The sequence below is a fragment of the Phasianus colchicus genome, chromosome 7 (genome assembly GCF_987193195.1).
Source record: "Phasianus colchicus chromosome 7, bPhaCol1.hap1.1, whole genome shotgun sequence".
Classification (NCBI taxonomy): domain Eukaryota; kingdom Metazoa; phylum Chordata; class Aves; order Galliformes; family Phasianidae; genus Phasianus; species Phasianus colchicus.
In genome coordinates, this window is record NC_143442.1 from 6,623,873 (window position 1) to 6,646,171 (window position 22,299).

Genomic DNA, 22,299 nt, shown 5'->3' on the forward strand with positions numbered 1-22,299 from the left:
GCACCTGAAAGCAGCAATAATTTCCTTAATGCATAGCTGGTAAGAACTATAAAGTGGTACTAATACCTCTAAATGCAGCAGGGATCAGAAATCTTTATCCAGGACGCTATTGACAAAAGGTTTGCAGAGATGGTACTTGGAATTATTAATGAATATATGTTTCCCAGTATGGATGTTAATCGTGACCAAAGAGGGAGCTCAATAAATGAAAGAAAAGCAGAACTAGGCACTGCATTAAGATCATGCAAGTAACTGGTAGAAATCACACAATGTGCAGAGAGTTTTATTTACTGCAACAAAACATTTAATTTTTGAATCATTCCCTCCACCGCACTGCCAGCCGTGGCTGGGATTAGTGTAAGGCACCATGCCAGTTCACTAGCTCTCAGGAATATGTGGCAAAAGTAATACAGAACAGTGCACCTGCTCAGCCAAGGCTGCAACATGCCCAAGTTTTACAAGCCCACTCAAACACAATCATAGTCCTGGCATCTGTGATACTGCAGAGTAAGCATCTGTGCTCATTGCAAGCAACTCCATACCAAAGGGCAGCGCAGCGTGCAGAGCGTGCACGTAGGAGGTGGAGGGAAGAAGGAAAAGCTGTGAATTTTTGGCTTGGTGATTGCCTCTGTGCTGTATTCCTCAGTGCAAGAACACATGCTGCATGGAGCAGTGCTGTGGGCACAGCAGTAACTCCTACCATCCGCTGCTGTGAAGGATGGACTGCTGACCTCATGGGTTGCTGCTGCCAAAACACACAGTGCCTCTCGACACCTCCCCTGCTCACAGAGCCCGTGCACTAAGCATCTTATGTGGCAAAAACCAGAGCTATAGAAAGAGACAAATAATATGTTTGTGCATTTGGGTACTTACTTAAGCAGAGCTTTGTCCTTGTTAAGATGCTGGAAGAAGGAAGGCTCACAAATGAGCTGGCTTTCCTGACAAACTTGTTTACAGGATTTTCCAGGTTCAGCAATTTTCACTTGAAGGGCACTTAGTGGGGGCCACATCACTTGCCCATGACAGAAATCCTGCAGTGACAACATTTCATTGTGATGAATCCAGTGTCCCATTAGCAATTTTCTCCATTAATAAAATAAGTGATTATTATTCCAAACACTCATTTAGAGCTCACTGTGGTTGTACTAAAATCACTATGACAAAGAATAAAAAGAATTTTTTGGTGTGGGCGAACTACCATCTTTCCTAGTTGAAATGGGGTGGTATCATTATTCCCAAAGCAGTTTCTTTCCTACCTTTGATTAATCACAAGTAACTGAATCTCTCTTTACTTCCACATACCCAACCCATTTTGCCTCTATGACTCCTGTTCCACCAGCTCTGTGCTAGCAGAACTATTTTGGTAGCAGCACAAAGTCTAGCAGGAAGTTCCAGGGGTCAGCTACACTGCGGGTGAGACATGTCTCTGTGGCAGGTAGTGAGCCATCTGGGCAGCATCAGGGGAAGTCACAGCAATGCTGAGGAAGTGAACTCAAAAGACTGATGATTTCTATAAGGCAACCAGGGTTCAGAGAGTCTGTTTGTTCTCCTTGATTGAGCTGACAGTCAAAGTGCTCTGCAACAACGAAAGAAACTGGCCCTAATACATGCAGTCAAGTGTCATGTGCAGCAAGAGAGGGAAAGAAGAAATGGTATCCAAATACACCTGCTAACAAAAAAGAAAGTAAAAGTTTTTACAGTCTTGGCATTATAAATGAAAAAAGTAAATAACATTTCACTATAGCTGGCCATTACTTCAGTATTTGGTAACTCTCATCAGATGGGCATCAGAAAGTTTGGGCCCACTCCATCACCATCATGGTTTGCCTTCTCTTGACAAAGCAAATATTTGTACTAACAGGTCCCAGACTGTGACCTAGGGCTTAGAAAGACAGAACTACTTCAAAATTTAATGAAATGAAACCTCCAAACTAAACCAATTCTATCTTTTTTTTCCTCCTCTGTTTAGATTTCCTCTGCTGAAGCAGGAAGCTTTGTACCCACAGCTTTAACCACAAATTTAATATCCTAAATAATCTCTCAAACATCTGATAGCACATAGCAGAAGATCACAGTTAGATCTTATCTGTCTGTGTTTTATGACACTTATTCTGATAAGCAATTTCATATAATCACTGTAAATGAACTGCCAGTTTGTACAGCTGCTTTATCTGATATCATTTTGATGAACCAAAGTAGCAAGAGGCACGTGTACGGAAAGCCATCTAAATGTGCTAGAGAAACAAAATCTGTGCTTCAGGCACAAATTGAGAAGAAACAAAAATTCAGAGAGCAAGAGTGAATTTTCATGAACTCCCACTGCAAATTAATTTTTTTTTTACTCATATTTGTCATTAATAGGTTGCATTAATTTTTTTGGTTTAGTGCATTCTATAACATAAAAAGAATAAACTTTCCTATTTGGAAAAGAGTAATTTTAGTGGGTATTTTTGGCAGAATAATTTTACATAAAACAGGTTAACAATAGATGGTTTAAAGTATTTCTTAATGAGGTTGTTTCATAAAGGTTGCTTTGTTATTTGGACTCGGGTGCTCTGCTTATTCTGAACTTTTATAAGTAACATTTGTTGCAGAAGGGAATTTATCTAGGTTACAGTATTGTAAATATTGGATTGGAACCTTAGTTTGTGAGGGTAGAAGGCAAAGTTATTCAAGGACAAGGAAATGTCTTGTGAATCTTCACCATTTGCTGGAAACTTCAGCTTGTAGTATGTCTTAGTGAAAAATATTTCTCCAAATCTAGGCCAACACCAGCCTCCATTTCTGCTCCACAGCCTGATGGGAAGGCTTCCTCAGCACTGCTGCCCTGACAGATACCAGCACACAGAGCTGTGCTGTCACTGGCTGGTTTACCTATCAACTGGGCAACCTAAGTTTGGTAACTTTGGCCCAGTCTATTTTGTCACACAATCCCACACACATAATGTTAAAATAAATAAAAGATGCTATTTAAAACCAAAGGTTAAAGTTCAGCACAGTCTGTGGTTACACACGTGCTACCTATAACCATAATTTCAACGTGAGGTGGACTTAGCCTATATAATAAGCTGCTGCTGTCCCTGCTCTTCCCTCCAGCTGAATGCCCTCATCCTGTTCCTTTTGCCAGCTTTGGTGCTCAGCTGGGTCAGGTCAGTTTGCTCATTCAGTAGAGAGCAACCACGAGTATTTTCTGCTGGGTTCCCAAGTACTCCTCAGCTGGACCACACTTCTCCAGGTCAGTGTGCCTGCTCAGTCAGCCCTCCTTGGCTCATCCAATTGCTCCAAGTTTGCAGTAGGGAATCCTGCAGCTGCTTTGGGAGCTGCTGCGGACCCCTGGCTGACAGCAGAGCTGATCTGGGCAGTCCTACCTTGGGTTTGCATCCCGTGCTGCCCTAGCAGAGCTGACACAGCCATCAGTGGAGTCGCAGAGCCAATAGGACCAAGGGACCTGCTGAGCTGCTGGTTGGGCCAGGAAGAAGGAAGAGTCTGGAGTGAAAGCTGGATCAATCTGGTTAAACGGGGCATTGCAAAGTGACAACAGCTCTCAGCAGCTCTCACTCCAGACCCTAAAGACCTTCAGTTCAGCTGCTGGATCTGAAGATGCAGGGTATCCATTATGCCTGTTGTGAGAATGCTGTCCTGACCCTGACCCAAGTGGGGAATTACAGACAATTTTTTGAAATCTGACAGTTTTGCTGTCCCATAGGGTGACCTACATGTTTGTACATCTGGCTTTTTCACATTCAAAAATTAACACATAGACCACACACACTTAGGCTTAAGGCACCTTGCAACCTTGTGAAAAAGACCAGCTCCTTGCACTCAAGGCGAGGCTGAATGAGGCCCCAGGCAACCTGATCTAGTGACTGTTCTATGATATCCATTCCTGTTCAGAACTTCTGCTTTCTCTGTTCTACCTGTGTCCAACCACAAACTCTTTAAAACTAAGTCTTCACCTCTATTTTTGCTTCATCTGACATGTCAGGCATAGTGCTAAGTAAATGCAGGTAATAACAATACAGAGCATCCTGATGGCTGGGAAGCAATAACAGCTTTTCACAATTAGTCAAGCAACGAACTGTATTTAGTGTGCTGTATTTAGTTCTGAGGAGGTGTGATGAAGGCAAGGTCTTAACCCTGGGGGAGGTGTAGAGGGCAAAGAAACAGCTTAGCATCTTTGGGGCAATCTCTAAATTGACTCTTTCTTCCGTATACTGAGCTCCATACCTTCCTTATTGACAAAACCTCTCATTTACAGCTAACTCAGAAGAATCAAAAGAAGCAGAGAGACTTTTACAGGCTATGATGTCAGTGTAGAAGCAAAAAGCATATCGTGTTTGTTGGCAGGAAGTTGGACAGAGCTATCTTATTTAATCTTTTGATCCGAAGCCATGTTATTCTTTATTACTATCTGTAATACTGTCATATTTTAGAAATACAGGTACAGGAGCCCATCCAGTGTTTCTGAAAGAAATTCCAGAAGTTAATTAGCTTAACAGAGATATAGGTTATTCTTATCACTCTTCTGCAGCAGGCAGAACAAAAGGTAAGAGGTTGGCCTTTGCAGCAGATCTGGCATTGGGCAGAAGTCCAAGCACACATTCAGTTTCTAGAAATCAGGATCTAATGTAATTCTGTCCAGTTTATTATTCCAACTCAATACCTTTTGCTGATCTCAGCATGCAATAACGCAAAAGTCCTTTAAGTTACAGGTTCCCAAACCAACTGTATATTTGAAAAAACTTCCAAGAGGTTTTAGCCTAAGTGTAGTTCTACTGCAAAAGTATCTCTGCATTTATGTGATACTTTGTGATCCAAAGGTTTTTTTGTATGTGTACATTTCAGTGCCAGCTGTAAAAGAAGTCACATTCATGCTGAAAAATTACTTTGCTTTTCTACTTCTATAAGTCAGCAGAAGAAGGAAGGTTCTTCATATAGATATCTGTCTATATACACATTTATATAATAGTTAAAAAAAAACAAAACCAAACTCCTTTAGCTTCTGAAACACAAACAAGTATAACCACTTTTGCAAAGATATATGGTAAATCAGGCATTCACAGATGAACCAGAAAAGCAGAGTGAATATTCTGGTAGTCAGCACTTTGTCTTCACTGCTCGACAGCCTCTGCATGCAGAAAAATCCCACTGGTACAGTATCAGGTGGGAGCTTCACAAGCCAATGCACAAGTACCCATGTCTGCATCCAGGTGAACCCCATGGGAACCTCATCTGAGCAAGCAATTGTCTAACAAGGGCTGCACACTGTTTCCACCTCAACAGCAACAACATTAGGAGGCGGTAGAATTGAAAGGGTCCCCACTTCCCAATGTAAACCAGAAGATTCACCCACAATAGAAACTCATACCTGTCTTTCAATAAATGCATTCATCCTCTGAAGCATTCCCTCGCAGGTAAATTCATAGGGCAAATAAGGATCAATCTGTTGAAACACAGTGCATTGGGTTAGATGTGTTTTTGTCCAAATGAGCATTGCAGTGCACTGTGGTAGCAGCTTGTATTCCAAATACCATATAATAGAAGCAAATTAACAAATCACAATTTGACAAAGTCATCAATAGTTTAAGCTGATTTTTCCTCCTTTGCAATGGCTATAAAAGTAGCTCAATGATCATCTTTAAGGATATGCCAAATACTAGAATTTCAAGGCTTATTACAACGTAAGAGATACAAAGCTAGCCCGAGACCCTGCTGGATGCTAGTTTCAGTCCTGGAATTGAAGTGAAAAACAAAGCACTGTGACAAAAAAGAATGTGATACTTTCAAAAACATCTTCAGTTTTTTTCCCATTTAGTTTCTTCATAAAGTGTCCTCACTAGAATGCCACTCCATAAGTGTCCAGGCATTTCAGGTTATGCTAAGGCTATTGCATCAGCCAAGAGTGAAGCTGGTACTGGACAGCCCGCAATGCTCTATGAACAACAAGGAAGCCTCAGTGAACGCACAACATATACATTGCTTTATGATTTACAATGAATTTGTATAGAAATGTGAGTTTCATCTCACATTTGTTTTATTCAGGTAAAATCCTGACTTATCCAGTACTAAATCATGATTATCAGATACAACAGGGATAGAATGACAGCATTTTCCCCAATAACCTATGAAGTGCAACACCCTAATTAAACTAACACTATGAGGCAGTCTACTCACGTTCCATGATATACTCTCAAGTGTTGATATCAAATTGAGAATACATTTCTCACCTTTTGATTCAAAATTGATTTCACAGCCTTCTCCACTTCAGAAAGATCATTGATGTCTACAGTCCAAACGTGGGGCTTCCCGATGTAAACTTCAGCATAGGGATGCTGAGATGTTAGCTGCAAGGAAGAAATGGCATTGTTAAAGATGACGGCGCTAGGATTGCTTTCCCCCTCACTCTCTTCACCAGGTTTAGTGAATAAAATATACTAGTAGAATGCAAGAACTCAGCTAGAACTGAACAATTAATTTCATTCCTTCTGAGCTATCTTTCAGATTCTCCATGTTTAAATTCAGAGAGTGAATTGAGTAGGAAAAGTGAAGATCTGGTAAAAGTGCAGCTCATGAGCAACATTTGTATGCTTTCACTTGTGGCTTTGCTTCTCACAACGTCTAACATTGCAGAATAGTTGCTGCTTACATTAATTCCTCTTTGTGCGTCCCAGTCTGCCCTCTGTGCTGGGCACAGCTCTGTCACAGAGCAGTGCCAGCTGTCACAGCTTGCCACCGCTGCCAGGCCTGGTTGGACCCGTGTGACTGGCTGCCAGAGCTGGCACCTTTGCCCTGTCTCTCCAAATTTCCAACAGTTCCAAGCTTCTATGAGCAGCAGTGTATAAAAGATCATTTCTATAACTCAGGATGAATTATGACTGCTATTTCTGTTGCTACTGTTACTACAAGCATCATTTGATATCAAGGAGAGTGTTAACTGCTATTTTGCTCAACCCTTGGTCAGAAAGCAATTTCAATAAATGTTCCAAGATAACCAAGAAAAGTGATCCCAGAGATGGCTTGTTAGATTCCTCAGCTAGCAGGATGGCACTGCAAGTGAATTTTGTGACAGCTTTCACCATCCTTGCTCTTTTTCTCACCTAAACACAAGGTTGGTTAGTTAGTTAACTGGAGCTACTCAACTGCCTGAGTTCCTAGGATGCTTCTGTTTGAACTTTACACTGCAGAAGCTGCATTTCTATTGCTTTCAGTTCCAACAAAAAAAATCTTCCACTGTACTTTTAAAAACATGAGCATAGTCCGTCCTTCAAATTCCACAAAGTCTTAGGAGTCAGGCACTAGACCACTCTTCCTCTACCATCTCAGTAGGCAGAGAACAACGTTACAGCCAGGTCAGATTTGGAAGATGAACAACTGTACTTCCTAGGCTAGTAACTGTTTGAGCACTGAGAATAACCAACAACGTGTTCTTACTGCAGCAGACATTCTGCACCTGTACTCACAAAAAATTAAAACCATTTCTAATACTGAAATGTTTTAATTAGCTGAGGCTTGATATTTTAGATACTCATCTGGCTATAATTAAGACTTATTAGAATACTTCTAAGTAGATTCAAAATTAATTTCTAATTTAAAGTCCTTTTGCTCCCTAAAAGCAGAAAATTATTTCTGTGGGGAAAGAAACCACACCCATCAAACACATTTCAACTAGATTTACTTAGCATACAGTGTTTTCTTTTTCATTTTTTTGCAAGGAAGAGAAATGGAGAGGAGCTCTTGGTACAAACGCTGGTATCAAAGAAGCTATTGGAAGGTGAATTTCTCTGGTTTTTTTTTCCTTCCTGTTTCTCTTACCTGGTAGAGTGGAAGCAGGTAACTGCCCACCCTACTTAGAACACGTGGGAAATAGCAATTTGCAATGGTCAACTTTACTGTAAAAAATACAGTTAATTTTCAAATTGGTCAGTGGATAATCAATTAATTTTACAGAATTACACAAATGTTTGTTGTTAGTACTTGAAAAACCTGGTAGAGGGATGGAAGAACTTTTCTAAACTCAAGAAATCAGCACCAAGATAAGTGGATCTAAATGCAGTTGTGGAAACCAGTTACAGCAAAGGTTACTTTTCTGACAGATCAACTGAGCACATGAATGGAGTAACATTTGTGAAGAATGTTCACTGTATTGTTTTGTACTGAGCTGTCAGTAGGGATTATTTTTCTGTGCAGGTCAACTGCACAATATTTCTGTTACAGCTGACAGATGTTAGCAGGATTTAGCAGAACATTCCATGCACTAAAACTCCTACTAGAGATAGGTGGGTCACAAGCAGCCTGACTAGTTTGGGCACAGAACAACTTTTAGAAGAGAGAGACAGGTGAACAACTCAGAGAAGGAAAGCTCTGAGAAGTGCCAAGTCCAAGGAGAAGGTTCAAATGGGCTTCTTTTCATTATTGCTATCTCCTTTGGTGGTAGCAATGCAAACTGTGGGAAGGGCTGAGGTATGATGAGCTGAAAGGTACTTACAGCTCTGGCACGCAAACTTATAATCAACTTCTGTTCATGGCTGTAAATAGAAACTGTCCTTCGCCCCTCAGCATGCTGGCACTGCTCAGTACACAGTTCATAAAGCCAAAACACAGCATCAGTTAGGAGATACTGCTGTGCAAACTTCTCATCACCTAAGCATTCCTTCGGATAAGTATGTAAAGGAAATACCTATACACATCTATGAAGAAGTTATGGTCACAAGTAAAAGACTTGATATCAGAAAAGGTTACATGACTACTAAATGCCTGCAGGTGTTGTAGGCTCATGCCAGAGCTGGCTGGCTTGCTTAGCCTTGTTTTTCTCTTAACAGAGGCTAGACACCCTGGCTGTTTTGTAAGCTTAAGGTTTAGTTTTCCTCTTATCTCAAATAGTCAGTTCTCCAAATTCATTCTGTGTTCAACTGCAAATAGGGTGTGTTGTTAGCATTAATAGCAGTGCTCAACCGTGCCTGAATAGATTTTTTTCTGGAGAAAAAAATAAATATAAAAACATACACAACAATCCTACAAAAGCTATTCTAAGAATTAAGACATTTATTTAGTTCCTGTGAAGAACACAGTAACATGTTTCTTCCACTAAGTAAAAATGCTTCCCAACAACACATCATGCACGACCTGTTCCAGGTCAGAACATCAGCTGTACAAATAGAGTTTAGTTTATGGTCTGTGAATAAGAATTAGCAGAACATACACACAGACACAAAGGTAAAGTTTAACAGTACGTGAATAAGGACTGCTAATCCCACTGATGGCTAATGAAAACCACAGTTGTACACTTCTTGCAATAAACCGTGAGCATTTATGCAACTTCTATATTGTGTTACTAAAAAGAAATCCACAATCATTTTCAATAAAGAACCATCAATATTAACATATCAATATTAACAAAGCTTACCTCTCGGAGTGTTGGTTTGCCTTTGAAAAATTCTGTGTTTTTGCTACTTTTTGGTGGATTAAATCTTAAGTTCAGAAAAGCACATCCGTTAGCAATAGCCTCTAAAGGAGCAGGCCCTTCATAGGGAAATCCAAGACCAACAAACAGCTGAAAAGCAGAAAAGAAGGTCTGTCTTAATGTTTGTTCTTTACAAAAATTGAAAGCTAAGGGCTAACACAAAATAAATAATCACACACTCAAAATATACAAGCCTACAAAAAACAACATTAAGAAGAAAATGTGATTCAGCAGCTCACTCCCTCATACCCAAGCAGTAATGGAATGTCCTGTCAAACACATTTGACAATAATCTTCTGTCATGAACTAAGATGGCTTTTCATGTAGCTGAAGAAACAGCAGACCCTTTCAATTTTTTTTTTTTTTTTTTTTTTGGGGGGGGGAGGGATGGGGGGTGAAATCATTTGGTGGTTTGATTGATATTCAAATGAAACTCCTGGGCTGCCTTGCAGGTACAAGTTTTATTGCAGTAACCGCACCGAACAGCCTCAGTACTGTTCTCCCTCTCTCTCACATCAGCTAACTAGATGGTTTTGCCAACATGAACACGATCCTGGCAAGCCGGTTGAGTCTAATTAAAACGGTAGGTGGCAGCAAACATCAACTGAAGACACTGAGTAGTCAGCAGAGGTTTGCAAAGGATTAAGTGGATTCAACGCCCCAAGGTACACTGCAGGAGGTAAACTGCATCACAAAGCTATTCCTATAGTCAGCTTCAGCACAAAGCTATTCTTATTGTCAGCTGAGATGACAGGTGCTGTAGAAAAAGCAGCGTTTTTCCTCAATGTGAAGAAATCTAGTATTTTGTCAGAGTTGCACAGCGTTTACTTGTATCTTGATCCCTTTCTTGGCCTAGCATAATTCCTGAATTAAATAATTTTATTTGGAAGTATAATGCTATAATGAAAAGCTCTGATGATAACAGCAACGTCTCAGCAATTCTTGACAACCTTATATACATGCATATGTGTTTATATAGCTACTCATTTTTTCAGAATGAAAGGGACTCTTTGTAACTGTTAGAATATTGGAATTCATGTATTAGAATTGTGATCAGAACCACGTATTCAAGAAATTCCAATGACACTATTCTCCATTGTTTTCTGCAGCATGGAAATGAATGCTAGTAACACAAGATTCACAACTGATGGCCCATTCTAGGAGCTAACCTCACCTCAATACACAGACTTGTAGTCAGCAGTGCTGTGCACAGGCATTGCAGCATTGGCCCTGTCTGACCCATGACAACAGTATTTTTCTAGGCTGGCCATCCAAAAAGAAGGTTAACCTTCTCACCTTGTTTAAAAACATACAATTTTCACAGCATGGAGCTGAATGTTGGTTCTTCAGTTTTCAATTTTCAGGTTAAAAAAAGTCATTCACTTGCACAATGCTTCTCAGCCATCTTGCTGAGAAATCTTACAGGAAATGCTCCAGTAGCTGATAAAAAAAGATCTCAACTATTTCCATCAAAGCTAGATTATATAAATTTGGTTTCATATGCGGCGTAAGATATATTATCTTACAGTTTAAAAAAAAAAAAAAAGGAAAAAGCAAACATACTAAATTTCACACCAAAAGAGGTTTAATTTAAAGGAAGGAAATCTTTTGAAAAGAATTAGATGTGAAACTATTTCATACAATCTGCACACAGGATGTTTGCTTTTTTGTAAAACTACTCCTTAGCTTAGGCAAAAAACTAGCTGAGAACCAGCAATTAAAACCATCTGAAGCATCAATTCTCCTATGATCCTGTATTTGCCTATTATGTAGAGAATGCAGGTTTGTTTGTTTCATTTTTCACTTTTTTAATAAGCTGCTGCTGTGCACTGTTGAACAGTTTTGTGTCTGACTGGTCCGTTTACTTAGGAGGAAGCTCCATGGGGAAAGAAACATGTTTTTATGTTTTGACAGCCCAGAGCACACAGTCAACACTTAATCTATAATAAATAGCCTACCACCTGTTTCACATCAATTTTCAAGCCTTACTTCTAAGCAGCAGCATACCTTTGAAGAAATAAAGGAAGATGTTCCTTATGGCTAGAATGGTGGTTTGGTGTGCGTTGCCTGCTGGCCCTGGGCCTCACACTGCAGCCCCCAGCTCCTCCTTTCAGCCCCCCTAATTCCTCCAGCACTCTCCCTCACATCATCTTCATTAGCTCAGCTGAGATCCCCAGAGTGAATCTACACCCTGCTGCTGGAAACTGGTCTTACTGAAGTTCCTTGCTTAATATGAAGTAAAGACTGTGTGGAGAGAAGGCTCTCACCCACCTGATTTAGGACAGACTATATTTCTACATGCTTGTGACACAAAACAACACTGCTGCCTCCACACCGGGCTCCTGACCACAGCTCTCTTCCCACATGCTGAGCCTGTGCAGACCCGACTGCTTCACCCTGTGGCTGCAGCTCCATAATGAAAAGCTTCACATCTGAGCATGTTGGCAGCGTGACCGTGGGCACACATCCAGGAAGGCTGGCCATGATCTTGACTTGCTAGCTGGAGCAAAACTGCTATGCAAAGTAGAATTCCCTTATCCGTCACTGGTAAGTTAATGCTTGAAAGCACTTCATTCTGTATGTGAGCATTTTTCTCAACTTCAAAATGTTTTAGAAAGCCACACCGTTATTATTCACGCAGTTCTTTAAGTGGGTACATGCCACAGTAGGCGGTGTATGCTTACACCATATGTAACGAGATGATTGCCAGGAGGAGTTTACAGTATAAAAGTATATCTACAGGAGATAACAGCAAGATAAATATAGATGTGAAATGATTATTAGCATCGTTTTTCTTTCATTTCCTTTTTTTTAACCACTTCCTTGTTTGCAAGGTCTGGTACCCATGTGCACCTGCAGATCTGCACAAATCAAAGATGGGGATTCGGATCTGCAATCTCACTTGCACAGCTTAAACAAATACACAGGTGTTGAAACCTTTACAGGATTCCTTTGGTTTATCATAAGGTTGGCTCTTCAGAAACCTTTTCTGCCTTTGCAGTGAAATGAACTCCTGCTACAGAATTTCAGGCTCTTGAGCTGGCCAGTGTGCATCACAGCACCCAAAACACCACTTTTCTGAGCATGTCAGCATTTCTGTCATGGTGCAGTAGCTAAATGGGGACTTCTCTGGCATGATATCTGACATGACAAGCACTTTGCAACCACTGCCATGAAAAGCAAATTTAAAATTATGTATTGTTTGAAATCAGTGACTTTCAGTTAACACTAAGCAATTTACCCATGGAATTTACACCAACATATTGGGTTGTTATTAAAATGAGTTCTTGAAGAAATAATCTAAATTACAGCCCTAAGTATAAAACAAGGGCTGAATATTTTAACTATATAATCCTGAACAGCGGAACAGAAATATTTCATATTTCAGAGATTAAGTGCTGCAGCTCCACAAACAGGAGTGTTTCTCTTTTTCTCTTCCCTTCCTAGCATCAGTGCACTTCATCTCATTGACTCTGTTGGGCTAGTAGTTTATTGTTGCTTTTGTGTGCCTCTTTACTGGACTATTTTGTATATTCTCTTCTGAACTATGGAAAGAGAAGTACAGCAAAGTCTGTAGTTTACTATCTCAATACATTTTCCTCATTTATATAAGATTCCTTCTGAAAAAGTTTTTCCTTTTGTGATTGAAATATCTTCACAACAGATTTGCTTTTTAAATGCCTGTTCAGGTGTTTTTTGATGAGTCTGGAAGTGAGAAGTACATTACTTCATAAAAGGCAATATCAAAAAAGGTTCAAGTTCATTTTTCTATTTATGCTTATCACAGAATCGTGAGGGTTGGAAGGGACCTCAAGGACCATGAATCTCCAACCTCCCTGCCACATGCAGGGCCACCAACTTCCTCATTTAATGCTAGACCAGGCTGCCCAGGGCCCCATCCAACCTGGCCTTGAACACTTCCAGGGACAGGGCATCCACAACCTCTCTGGGCAGCCTGTTCCAGTACCTCACCATTCTCTCTGTAAAGAATTTCCCCCTGACGTCCAACCTAAGTCTCCCCTACCTCAACTAAAACCATTTCTCCTCATCCTGCAGTTATCAACCCTTTCAAAGAGTTGATTCCCCTCCCCTCTGTAGGCTCCCTTTAGGTACTGAAAGGCTGCATTGAGGTCACCCTGCAGCCTTCTTTTCTCCAGGCTGAACAAGCCCAGCTCCCTCAGCCTATCTTCACAGGGGAGGTGCACTACTTTCATTAATCATCATTCCGAAAGCATAAATGACTGTTCAGTAGAAGAATTTGGATTCCCTCAAAAAATTTGCAAGGACAGGGAGCACAAAGTTGCACCTGAAACTTTCTTAAAAGGAGGAGTGTTTCTCAAAATCTCAGTGCTGGTTCTCCCAGGACAGCCTGGTGCCAGCCCAGCTGTGAGCAGGAGAGTTGGCATGGAGGCTGCATCTTGCCTTCTTCTGTTGCTCTGAGGTGCTGAATGGATCCATATCTTCTCAGGAATTGCTGCTTGTTATACACCACACAGCTGAACTAGCCAAGATTGATGTTGAGTAGCACCGCTTAAGAAACACACTTATGCTGAAATGGATTGCTTTGTGATGTACTCTAGGAGAAAATGGCAGCTGCATGCTTTTGAGAATAACTGTGTCCTATACCAAGTACCAAATATGAACAAAAACCTTGTCTGAGCTGTTACCTTTGGAATTTTCTGTTTAAAGGCAAAATAAAGTGCTGGAAAGTAAGCTGACAGGTGTGGGTCACTTCAGTTGGGTGACTTGTTGAAGTATTATTTAGCTCTGACTTTCTAAAACTAGATCATTTCCAAACTGACCTGACAAAAATGTGCTACCACAATGTTGAAATTATATACAATGAAAGAATCTTTGCCCTTGGATCTTGAAGTGTATGTTTAGAAAGAGAAATCAAAAAGTTTCTGGAAGCTTAACGGGAAAGTTTGTTGCTTAGAGCCAGTGAGCAGCAGGCTAGATGGCTCAAGTGACTTCTGCACACACACATGTTGCCACCAGTGAGGTACAGCTCCTGTTGTTCACGGATTTTCAGCACACTGATTGTTCAGTGACAAAAAACCTTAACTAAATTCATTATGGGGCCTGGTCACGTTGCCTGGCAATTAAAGTGATTATGATTAAAAAGTATCCTTGGACATCACTGGATGCATGTGCACACTCACAGGAAGCTTCTCAGGGCACAATGCTCCCTTTCAAGTCAGCTTGATTTCTGTGAAAAGCCCGCACTGATGCTAGCAATTCAATGCCAGGAACTATTGATATCAACATGATGAATTCACAAATGTAGCAGATGGCAAATGGAGACAGGTGAATGGTGCTTTATACTAAGCTATGTTAAAATGTTATCTCAAAGGAGATCAGAATCAGAAACTGTGAATGTACAGGCAACAAGAAGACTTAGATCAAGCATGTAGATTAACACTAAGAATCAACCATATGCTAAAGCAGAAAAGCCATGGAACCTATGAGATGCTAAACATCAGTTAGCAAAAACTAAAATAAAATCCCAAATAAAAAAATCAAACAGCTCCAACTGAAAAAGTGCAATTCAATTAGATGATAATTCTCAGTTTCCACTTTCAGTATCAGGATGCCACTGTTTTTATCTTGAGCTAGGTATATTGGAACAAGAATTATACAGGGGTAATAACCAAAACTAATGGTGCAGTAAGATATATTTCATTATCAGAACTACATTGCACTCTGATTGGTCTGACGATAAAACAAAATAATTATTAGGAGAATTGGATGGACTCCTAACTGCTTATTATCAGGCCAAAGGTTTGTTAGCCTGGTTACATCTTTTAATTTTTCTGAACCACAGTGTGTTTCTTGGCCATCTGATAAAAATAATGCAGTACATTTTGAAAGAATTTTTGTCAGTGGTAGGTGAAAAACAAACCACCAATGCACAATAGAATAGAAAATCAAGTGCCTGCAGGACTCTGAAAAGAGTATAGATTGAATCCACACTTCTCACAGAAATTCAGTTTGTGAGAAATAAACAACTTGCTGATTACAGGAGTACCTTGCCTCTATAAGCTAGGATCCTCCATTGGATCTCACTAGTCAAAGTATGGAGTAAAACTAGACTTGCTACTTCGATCATAAAACCCTGTGCTTAACTGTAAAACACACATTAACTTGAATTTGTCCTAAGTTATATCTTTATGTTGCATCTTAGCATATACCAAATATAACCACTAACTGGAGGAGCTATCCAGTTAATAATAAAAATAACATTTTTTAGTATAATACATCTAAGTCAGCTGATAATGAATTAGAGATGAAGATTTACTCAAACATAACTTGTATTATGAACTGCTGCTTTTTTTTTTTTAATTAATTATAAGGACACCAGTAATTCTGCAGGAAACTCATTAATTTAGTTTACTATTCCACTCAATAAAATGTATTTTTTTTTTCCACAAGATGTGGTTGTTTATGCTTGGGGTTATTACAATGTCAAAATTCCACCCACATTAGTAATGTGGTTAATACAGTGATTTCATACTCCACGAGGGTAAAAGCTGTGTAATCTCAGTATTATCTGTGATGAATGTGAATGTTGACTTTTTAATCTGCAACATTATGTGCATCTGTAGTATGAAGTACATACACCCAGTGGTTGCCTTTAAAAAGTCATAATTTGCCAACAATTGTCACGCAGAGATGTCAAATTACCATCATTTCCCCCAGCATTCAAAGGAGATCTCTACTGTTATGTGGGAAGACTGGAAAATGCTTTTTCTTTTCTTTTTTAATAGATTCTTCTGTGGATGTGCACAGCAAGAAACCATCAACAGTGGAGAGTAAGTTCTATATGTTTTGCTAATTTTAAATACACAACCCCATTTATTTCACCAACTGAAAGATAAACATTCTATTTAAATGTAATATACTAAGCATCTTAGTGATGTAAAATGTTCCACAAGGATTATGGGAATGGCAATGAAAATCCAACAAAGCATTCCAATTGCAGGGACAAAAGCTTATTTATTTAAATGTATACACTGTCCCTTATCTTGACCTCCCTCGACGACAAAGCCACAGGCAAAGCATACCACAAAAAGCATACTCTTCTGCTCTCTCTCATCTCTGCACAACTGGAGCAGAGGGAAGGAAATGAATGGAGAATGAGGGGTTTGCCTTTATTCTTTTCCTCCCTACAGAATGGGGTCACTTTATGTTAAAGTCATTGGTAGGGCAAAGCAAGCATTCCAGTTGTATAGCTTTCATATAATACTTAAGTTTCACATTATGGATCTAAAACAAAGTATTCTCTCAGCTGATAATCTCCTTGAGCCGAATACAACATTTAGGAAAATGAAACAAATTTAGCCATGTTTTTCAAGCTCGTTGTTAAATGTCTCCCCTAGATTGTAGGTAGTCGTCCCAATTTTCTAGTAGTAGCTGTCAATCCAAAAAACACGGGCATAATCACAAAGGTGTTATTAGCATATGGAAGAAAATTAAATCTCTTTTTCATTGGTTCATTTATATTTCCAGTACTTTAAAATTAGGAGCACAGTTGTAGGAGGTGAAATGCATGCACTTCAGATACTGTCTCTACCTACTTTTGCTATTTTTCCTTAACAAATTTACCTTGGTTTCTCTCAGTAGAAACTGCAGATCCCGCCCACTGAGTATACCATGGTTTTTTACATAGCCAGGAATATAAATCGTGCTTGTCCCATGAACAGTTCCATGGACTTCCATATAGGTGTGAATGACATCCAGATAAGCCTTCTTGTCCTGTAATAGCAACAATAAAATATTTTCAGGCTTTACACATTTCAAGCAGAGATTAAGATAAGATACCAAAATGACAGAAAAGGAAGAATTTTCTCATTCTCACATTTTCTTGCACGATTCCTCACACGGTCACTCTTACATTTTCTCTATGTGACTCACATGATATCCAATCTTTCATTAAATTTTTAGTTTTCTTTTTCATTAGTTTCAAAAAAAAAAAAAAAAAAAGCAGATTTAACATTTGCAATATATGTAATAAATAAGTAAATACCAAGGTTCTATTAATTTCTAACTGGATAAAACATAGGTCACCAGGTAGTTGTATACTCAGCACTGCCTAAACAGTACTTGTCTTCAAATTGTGAAAACCAAAAACAGTAACAAGCCCAGAACAAGAAAAGCTATAAATGACCTCACTGCAAAATATCAAATTGTCACTCTGATTTTCTTGGAGATGTAGCAAAGTAATTGTTCACCTTCTTTGTGAAGAAAAGCTTGAATCTCACCTTATAAGCTACACTCCTGCCAAATGACATCGTCTTATCTAAATGTGTAGTATCTGAGGCTCATGACATACCTGCAAATATTCCAATTACCTAAAGTTTAAAAAGCACTTTGGAAAACACCCAGAGTAAACTGATTTATACTGTTGCATTAAACAAAATAAAAAGCCCACAAGAAAACAGTATACCATCCTAATTTGCAAACAAGAATTACTTTTAATATTCAGTGCCATATGTTTTTTTGAGTTTTAAAGACTACTAGTATTCCAAAAGCAATTAGCTAAAGACTGCATTTACAGTCAGTATGCAGCAGAGATCAGAGACTTCCCCTCAATATTTGCACATAGTCTTAGTAATGACTCTAAAATTAGGCAACAAGTTTCTTAACTTCTTGGCAGCAAGACAGTGTTTAAGAACTACTTCAAATCACTACTTTTGTCATGTAAATTCTGTACCCCGATCTTCACAGCCCTGTGTGATAGCTTAGCTGGCAACAATTTTACCAAAGTTCATTCAAAGGGCAAGTTAACTGGGAAAAAACCTGTCTTTTCAGATCTTGGAGAAGCAATAGGGCATCAGGCCTGGATGAATGAACATCAATACTTCCTAGTACATCCTTCCTAAATGAACTGTTGATACACACTCAAATGCACGGGTTATTTAATGTCATGTAATGATCGGCTTCTTGCTTTTGCTACCTCTGCTGCTAGGACTGTAGCTGATGAAGTGAACTGCCTGTCTCATTACTGAATCACTCTGTTCTGCTAGGTCGGCCAAGACTGCACCATTCAATGTCCTGTGTTAAGCATTATGTAAAATAGGCAACAAATGGAGACAAAGGGTTGCTGTTATTGTTAATTAATACATGGCATTTTTTAAAAAATAAGCTTTTTGCTTCTATTTCAAATCTGAAGAGATGTTCCTCCCATTATTAGTAAAATAAAGTAACATAATTAGAAACTTAGAGAAGCTCATACATTTCGTTAAAAGAAAATCAATTCCAAAACTTTGCATTCTTTCTTACACCTCAAGTCTTGGCTATTTTTGGAATCAGAGAAGATAAATCTCTGATCTGAACTAGCTCTGCTGCCACCTTATTCTTACCCATTATCTCAATTTCAAAGACTAACATGAAATGGACCAACACAACTGTCCCATTTTCACATCCTGCTTGTATATGATGACAATAAAAATCTAGAGGGTTTCTGAGAAACACCTGTGATGTCCATTACAAAAGTTGCTGGAAACATTCTTTGATACATATAATGGACATAGAATTCATCCTAAAAATATTTCCCAAATCACATGTTAACAAAGTGAATATTCCTACTGTGTTTATGTGCCATCTTCTATCTAAATTCCAGCAACTGCTTGCTACAAAACAAGGAATGCAGGGTTAAAGGAGGATGAAAAGAGTAGGCATCCATGCTGTATTTATAGTTGCACTTTTTGGGGAGTAGGGAAGGTCTTAAATGACAAAAATATTCTGAACACTTAGAACAATGAATTATAGAATAAGAAAGCATAGGTATAGCCTTTAGAAATACAAGGACTGCAAGTAAATAAAGAAATGTGATGTGCAAACAAAATAAGAGCATTCCTTTCATTGTTAAACCACTTCCTGAGTTTGTTTTGCTTGTGGATTTAAGTTTTCTTTAATCTTAAAAAAAAAAAAGTAGTAAACTCCTCATTTTTACTTTACCTAAAGTTAGTTCAAAGAGGATCAAAGAAATGCAGAGATCATGATCATGGGCTGCTGGCTAGTAAAGCAATATCAGACTGCTCTTCACAGTCTGGGTCAAGCTGCATTATTCACTATATTCATTTTCTGCAATGCAAAACTTAAGAGCGTGAAATATTATTGCATCAAAATAGAGCAAATTATTTCTCCTCAGAATCAAAATGGAAGGGCAGCAGTAACAAACAGGCATACAAGCTCTTTCTGAAACGAGTTTTTAGCAGCTAAAATAAACTTGCCATTCAAGAAAAGTGTATTTGTTGATCATTGAGTGAAGAACTGTCATTACCGTACATCAGTTATTTCCACCTACCTTCAAAGGCATTGTAAGGCCTTTCTTGTCAAAGCAATCAAATGACAACAGGCTGATAAGTCTTTCCATAAGAAAATGCTGGCAGGGAGGTGCAGCATGAAGGCTGAAATTTTACATTTTGTGCATCAAAAAGTAAAAGCATGAAGTGCAACAAAAGTACATGGCAGAAACATGATGAATGAAGAACTAAACTCTGCTTTTTTCTTGTCATGATAAAGGACACCCATGTATTACTTTGTGATACACTTTGTCAGTGTAAAGATTTCATGCATTTTTGCAATTTTAGACCACTTGAGTAACGACACAGAATATTAGAAATTCAGCAAGGAACAAAACTAACCACCACATGCACAGAACTGCAGGCTTATTACATTACACAAATCTTGATACAGAGTCCCAAACCAGATGAAGGGGTTGAAAGTTCAAACTGTAAAACAGGCATATAACCAGTCCCATCTTCAAACAATGAAACAAGTCAGAACACAATTATTTTTACACAAGTTGAGAAACATAATACAGTGAAGAAAGAATTACTGCAACAGTTCTTTGTGTATTTCCGAAGTGCATACTGTTAAGTCTCAAGGTTCAAACACCAGAGTGCTTATTTGCTAAAAGTCCAAGGTCAGCCAAAACCCAGTGGTATGTTCACAGTGCATAACTGAGCCTGATGCAGGCATAAGATGCTTAAGAAGCTTTGAAAAAAATCTTCATTTTTGCATTAGATCAAGATTAGACCATGCTTAGAAGATAGGTCTTAAGAGATCTCAAAAACTGGTCAAGGAATGCTTTATCAGTAATCAGATAATTCCCTGGGTTGAAAAAAATCTGGAAGGAGAGAGAATATGTAAAGGAAGTATTATATAACCTTACAGTGCTTTTGTGTTCCCTGAATGTCTGTTTATGAACCTCTTGTTAGGCACTCACCTCAAATGCCTGTACAAAACATACACTGGCACATACATAGATAGTATTTGTTTGCATAAATATAGATATACATATATATTTGCACAAGGAATGAATAAAGCACCTCAATAAAGACCAGTATTTATCTATGTCACTGATCATTCCCTCCATTTATTCCTTAAAATTTTTTTTACAATTACATTATTATTTTTATCAGTGAGATTTTTAGAAGATTTGCCAATTTCATTGTTATCCAGTGCTTATTAATGCCTAAACAAAGAATTTCCTGCTCTTTGAATGGCAATTTCCAGAACTAACAATATGAAGTACTTGTGCACTATAAGCACTGAAGCAGGAAAGTACAGGGGTACAAGAGAAATTAGCAAGTGAGACCACAGGAAGAAAAAGTTGTTGTGTTGGTTTTGTGGTAAGCAAATATTACTAGACAATGATGTTGATTGGTACCACCTGACTAGTTTATAGGGCAGCTGTACAGATCTGAAAAAAAGTGAAGCTGATCACTGACTAAAGTGTTTATTTCAGCTTACTAAGTGGCATAAAGGACAGTGCTCTTGGTGAGCAGTGGCAGCAGCAAAGGCAAGTTTTAATCGATAGAAAAGCTCACAGTGCTGCTGCAAATTTGAAGGACAAGAAAAAAACTACGAGGTAAGTTTGTGAGTGCACTGAGCAGGTGAGAGAGAAAAGGTGAGAAGGATCTTTTCCCTTATGTTTCTTCTCACTCCAAAAGTGAAATGAAACATTCATTCAAAGTATATCAGTAAATCTGAAGCACAAAAAAACAATCAGAAGGAAGAGAAATGCAATGCTGCCAGCAGCAAAACACCGATCTTTGCTCATAATAGAAACATTCCCTAGAAGTGTAGTTTTTCCTGGCTTTGCCCCATCTTATTCTTCCCAATTCATCCAACATGGAATACAGTGGGGAAATTACACACGTCACAGAGCTATAAAGGGGAAAGCTTTGTATAAATAGCCTTGGTTATGTACTTTCCCAATAAAAACTAGCTAAAGTGTAAACATTCCCACTTACAATTCTTCAAAACTTGCTCTGCAGACATTACACACTTAAGAATACACACCTCGTCCAGGGGCATTAGCAACAAACATAAAATGCGTCTTTCAACATAAAAATATTCTTAAAGCAGCTGCAATGAACGTAACACAACGTTTTACAAAAGCAATCATAATACAAATGTGAAGCTACATTTTGATGAGTATTTTCTCATTCAGGTCAAATTTTGCCTTCTCTCATGTCAGCCTGCAAAACTAGAATTTAAAATGAATCTTGACTCTTTTCTTTCTACAGTTGAGGGCAGAATTATTGGAATTATAAGTAAGATGGGAAACTGCAGGAAGAACAAGAAAAAATAGACCTATAGGAGCTAAGAAGATGTGAAAGGCTTTAAGCATCCCCTTTTAATTGAAATGCTCTGTAATTAAATCCAATTTTGATAATGGAAAGCATTATGTGTTTTACTGAGATTTTATCTATTCCTTCTACGTCACTTAGACGGAGGTCTCTCTTTATTCCTTAGTCCTGCTAGAAATCCCAGATAAAAACTCTAAACCTCTGTCTATAAACATTCAAAACTTGGCAAGTGTTACC

General features: G+C 38.7%; 1 protein-coding gene across 5 annotated transcripts in view; it reads right to left on the reverse strand.

The window, feature by feature from the left end:
* The window catches only part of MGAT5 (alpha-1,6-mannosylglycoprotein 6-beta-N-acetylglucosaminyltransferase), a 114,990-nt gene that overhangs the window by 7,546 nt on the left and 85,145 nt on the right, over positions 1–22,299 (reverse strand). For all 5 annotated transcript variants that reach the window (XM_090143580.1, XM_090143577.1, XM_031590722.2 and 2 more), the window contains 5 exons: positions 17,066–17,215; positions 9,404–9,550; positions 6,228–6,344; positions 5,369–5,443; positions 874–1,031 (listed from right to left, as the gene is read on the reverse strand). In XM_090143580.1, coding sequence (XP_089999706.1) covers positions 874–1,031; positions 5,369–5,443; positions 6,228–6,344; positions 9,404–9,550; positions 17,066–17,215 — 647 coding nt within the window. The remainder of the gene's footprint in view (positions 1–873; positions 1,032–5,368; positions 5,444–6,227; positions 6,345–9,403; positions 9,551–17,065; positions 17,216–22,299) is intronic.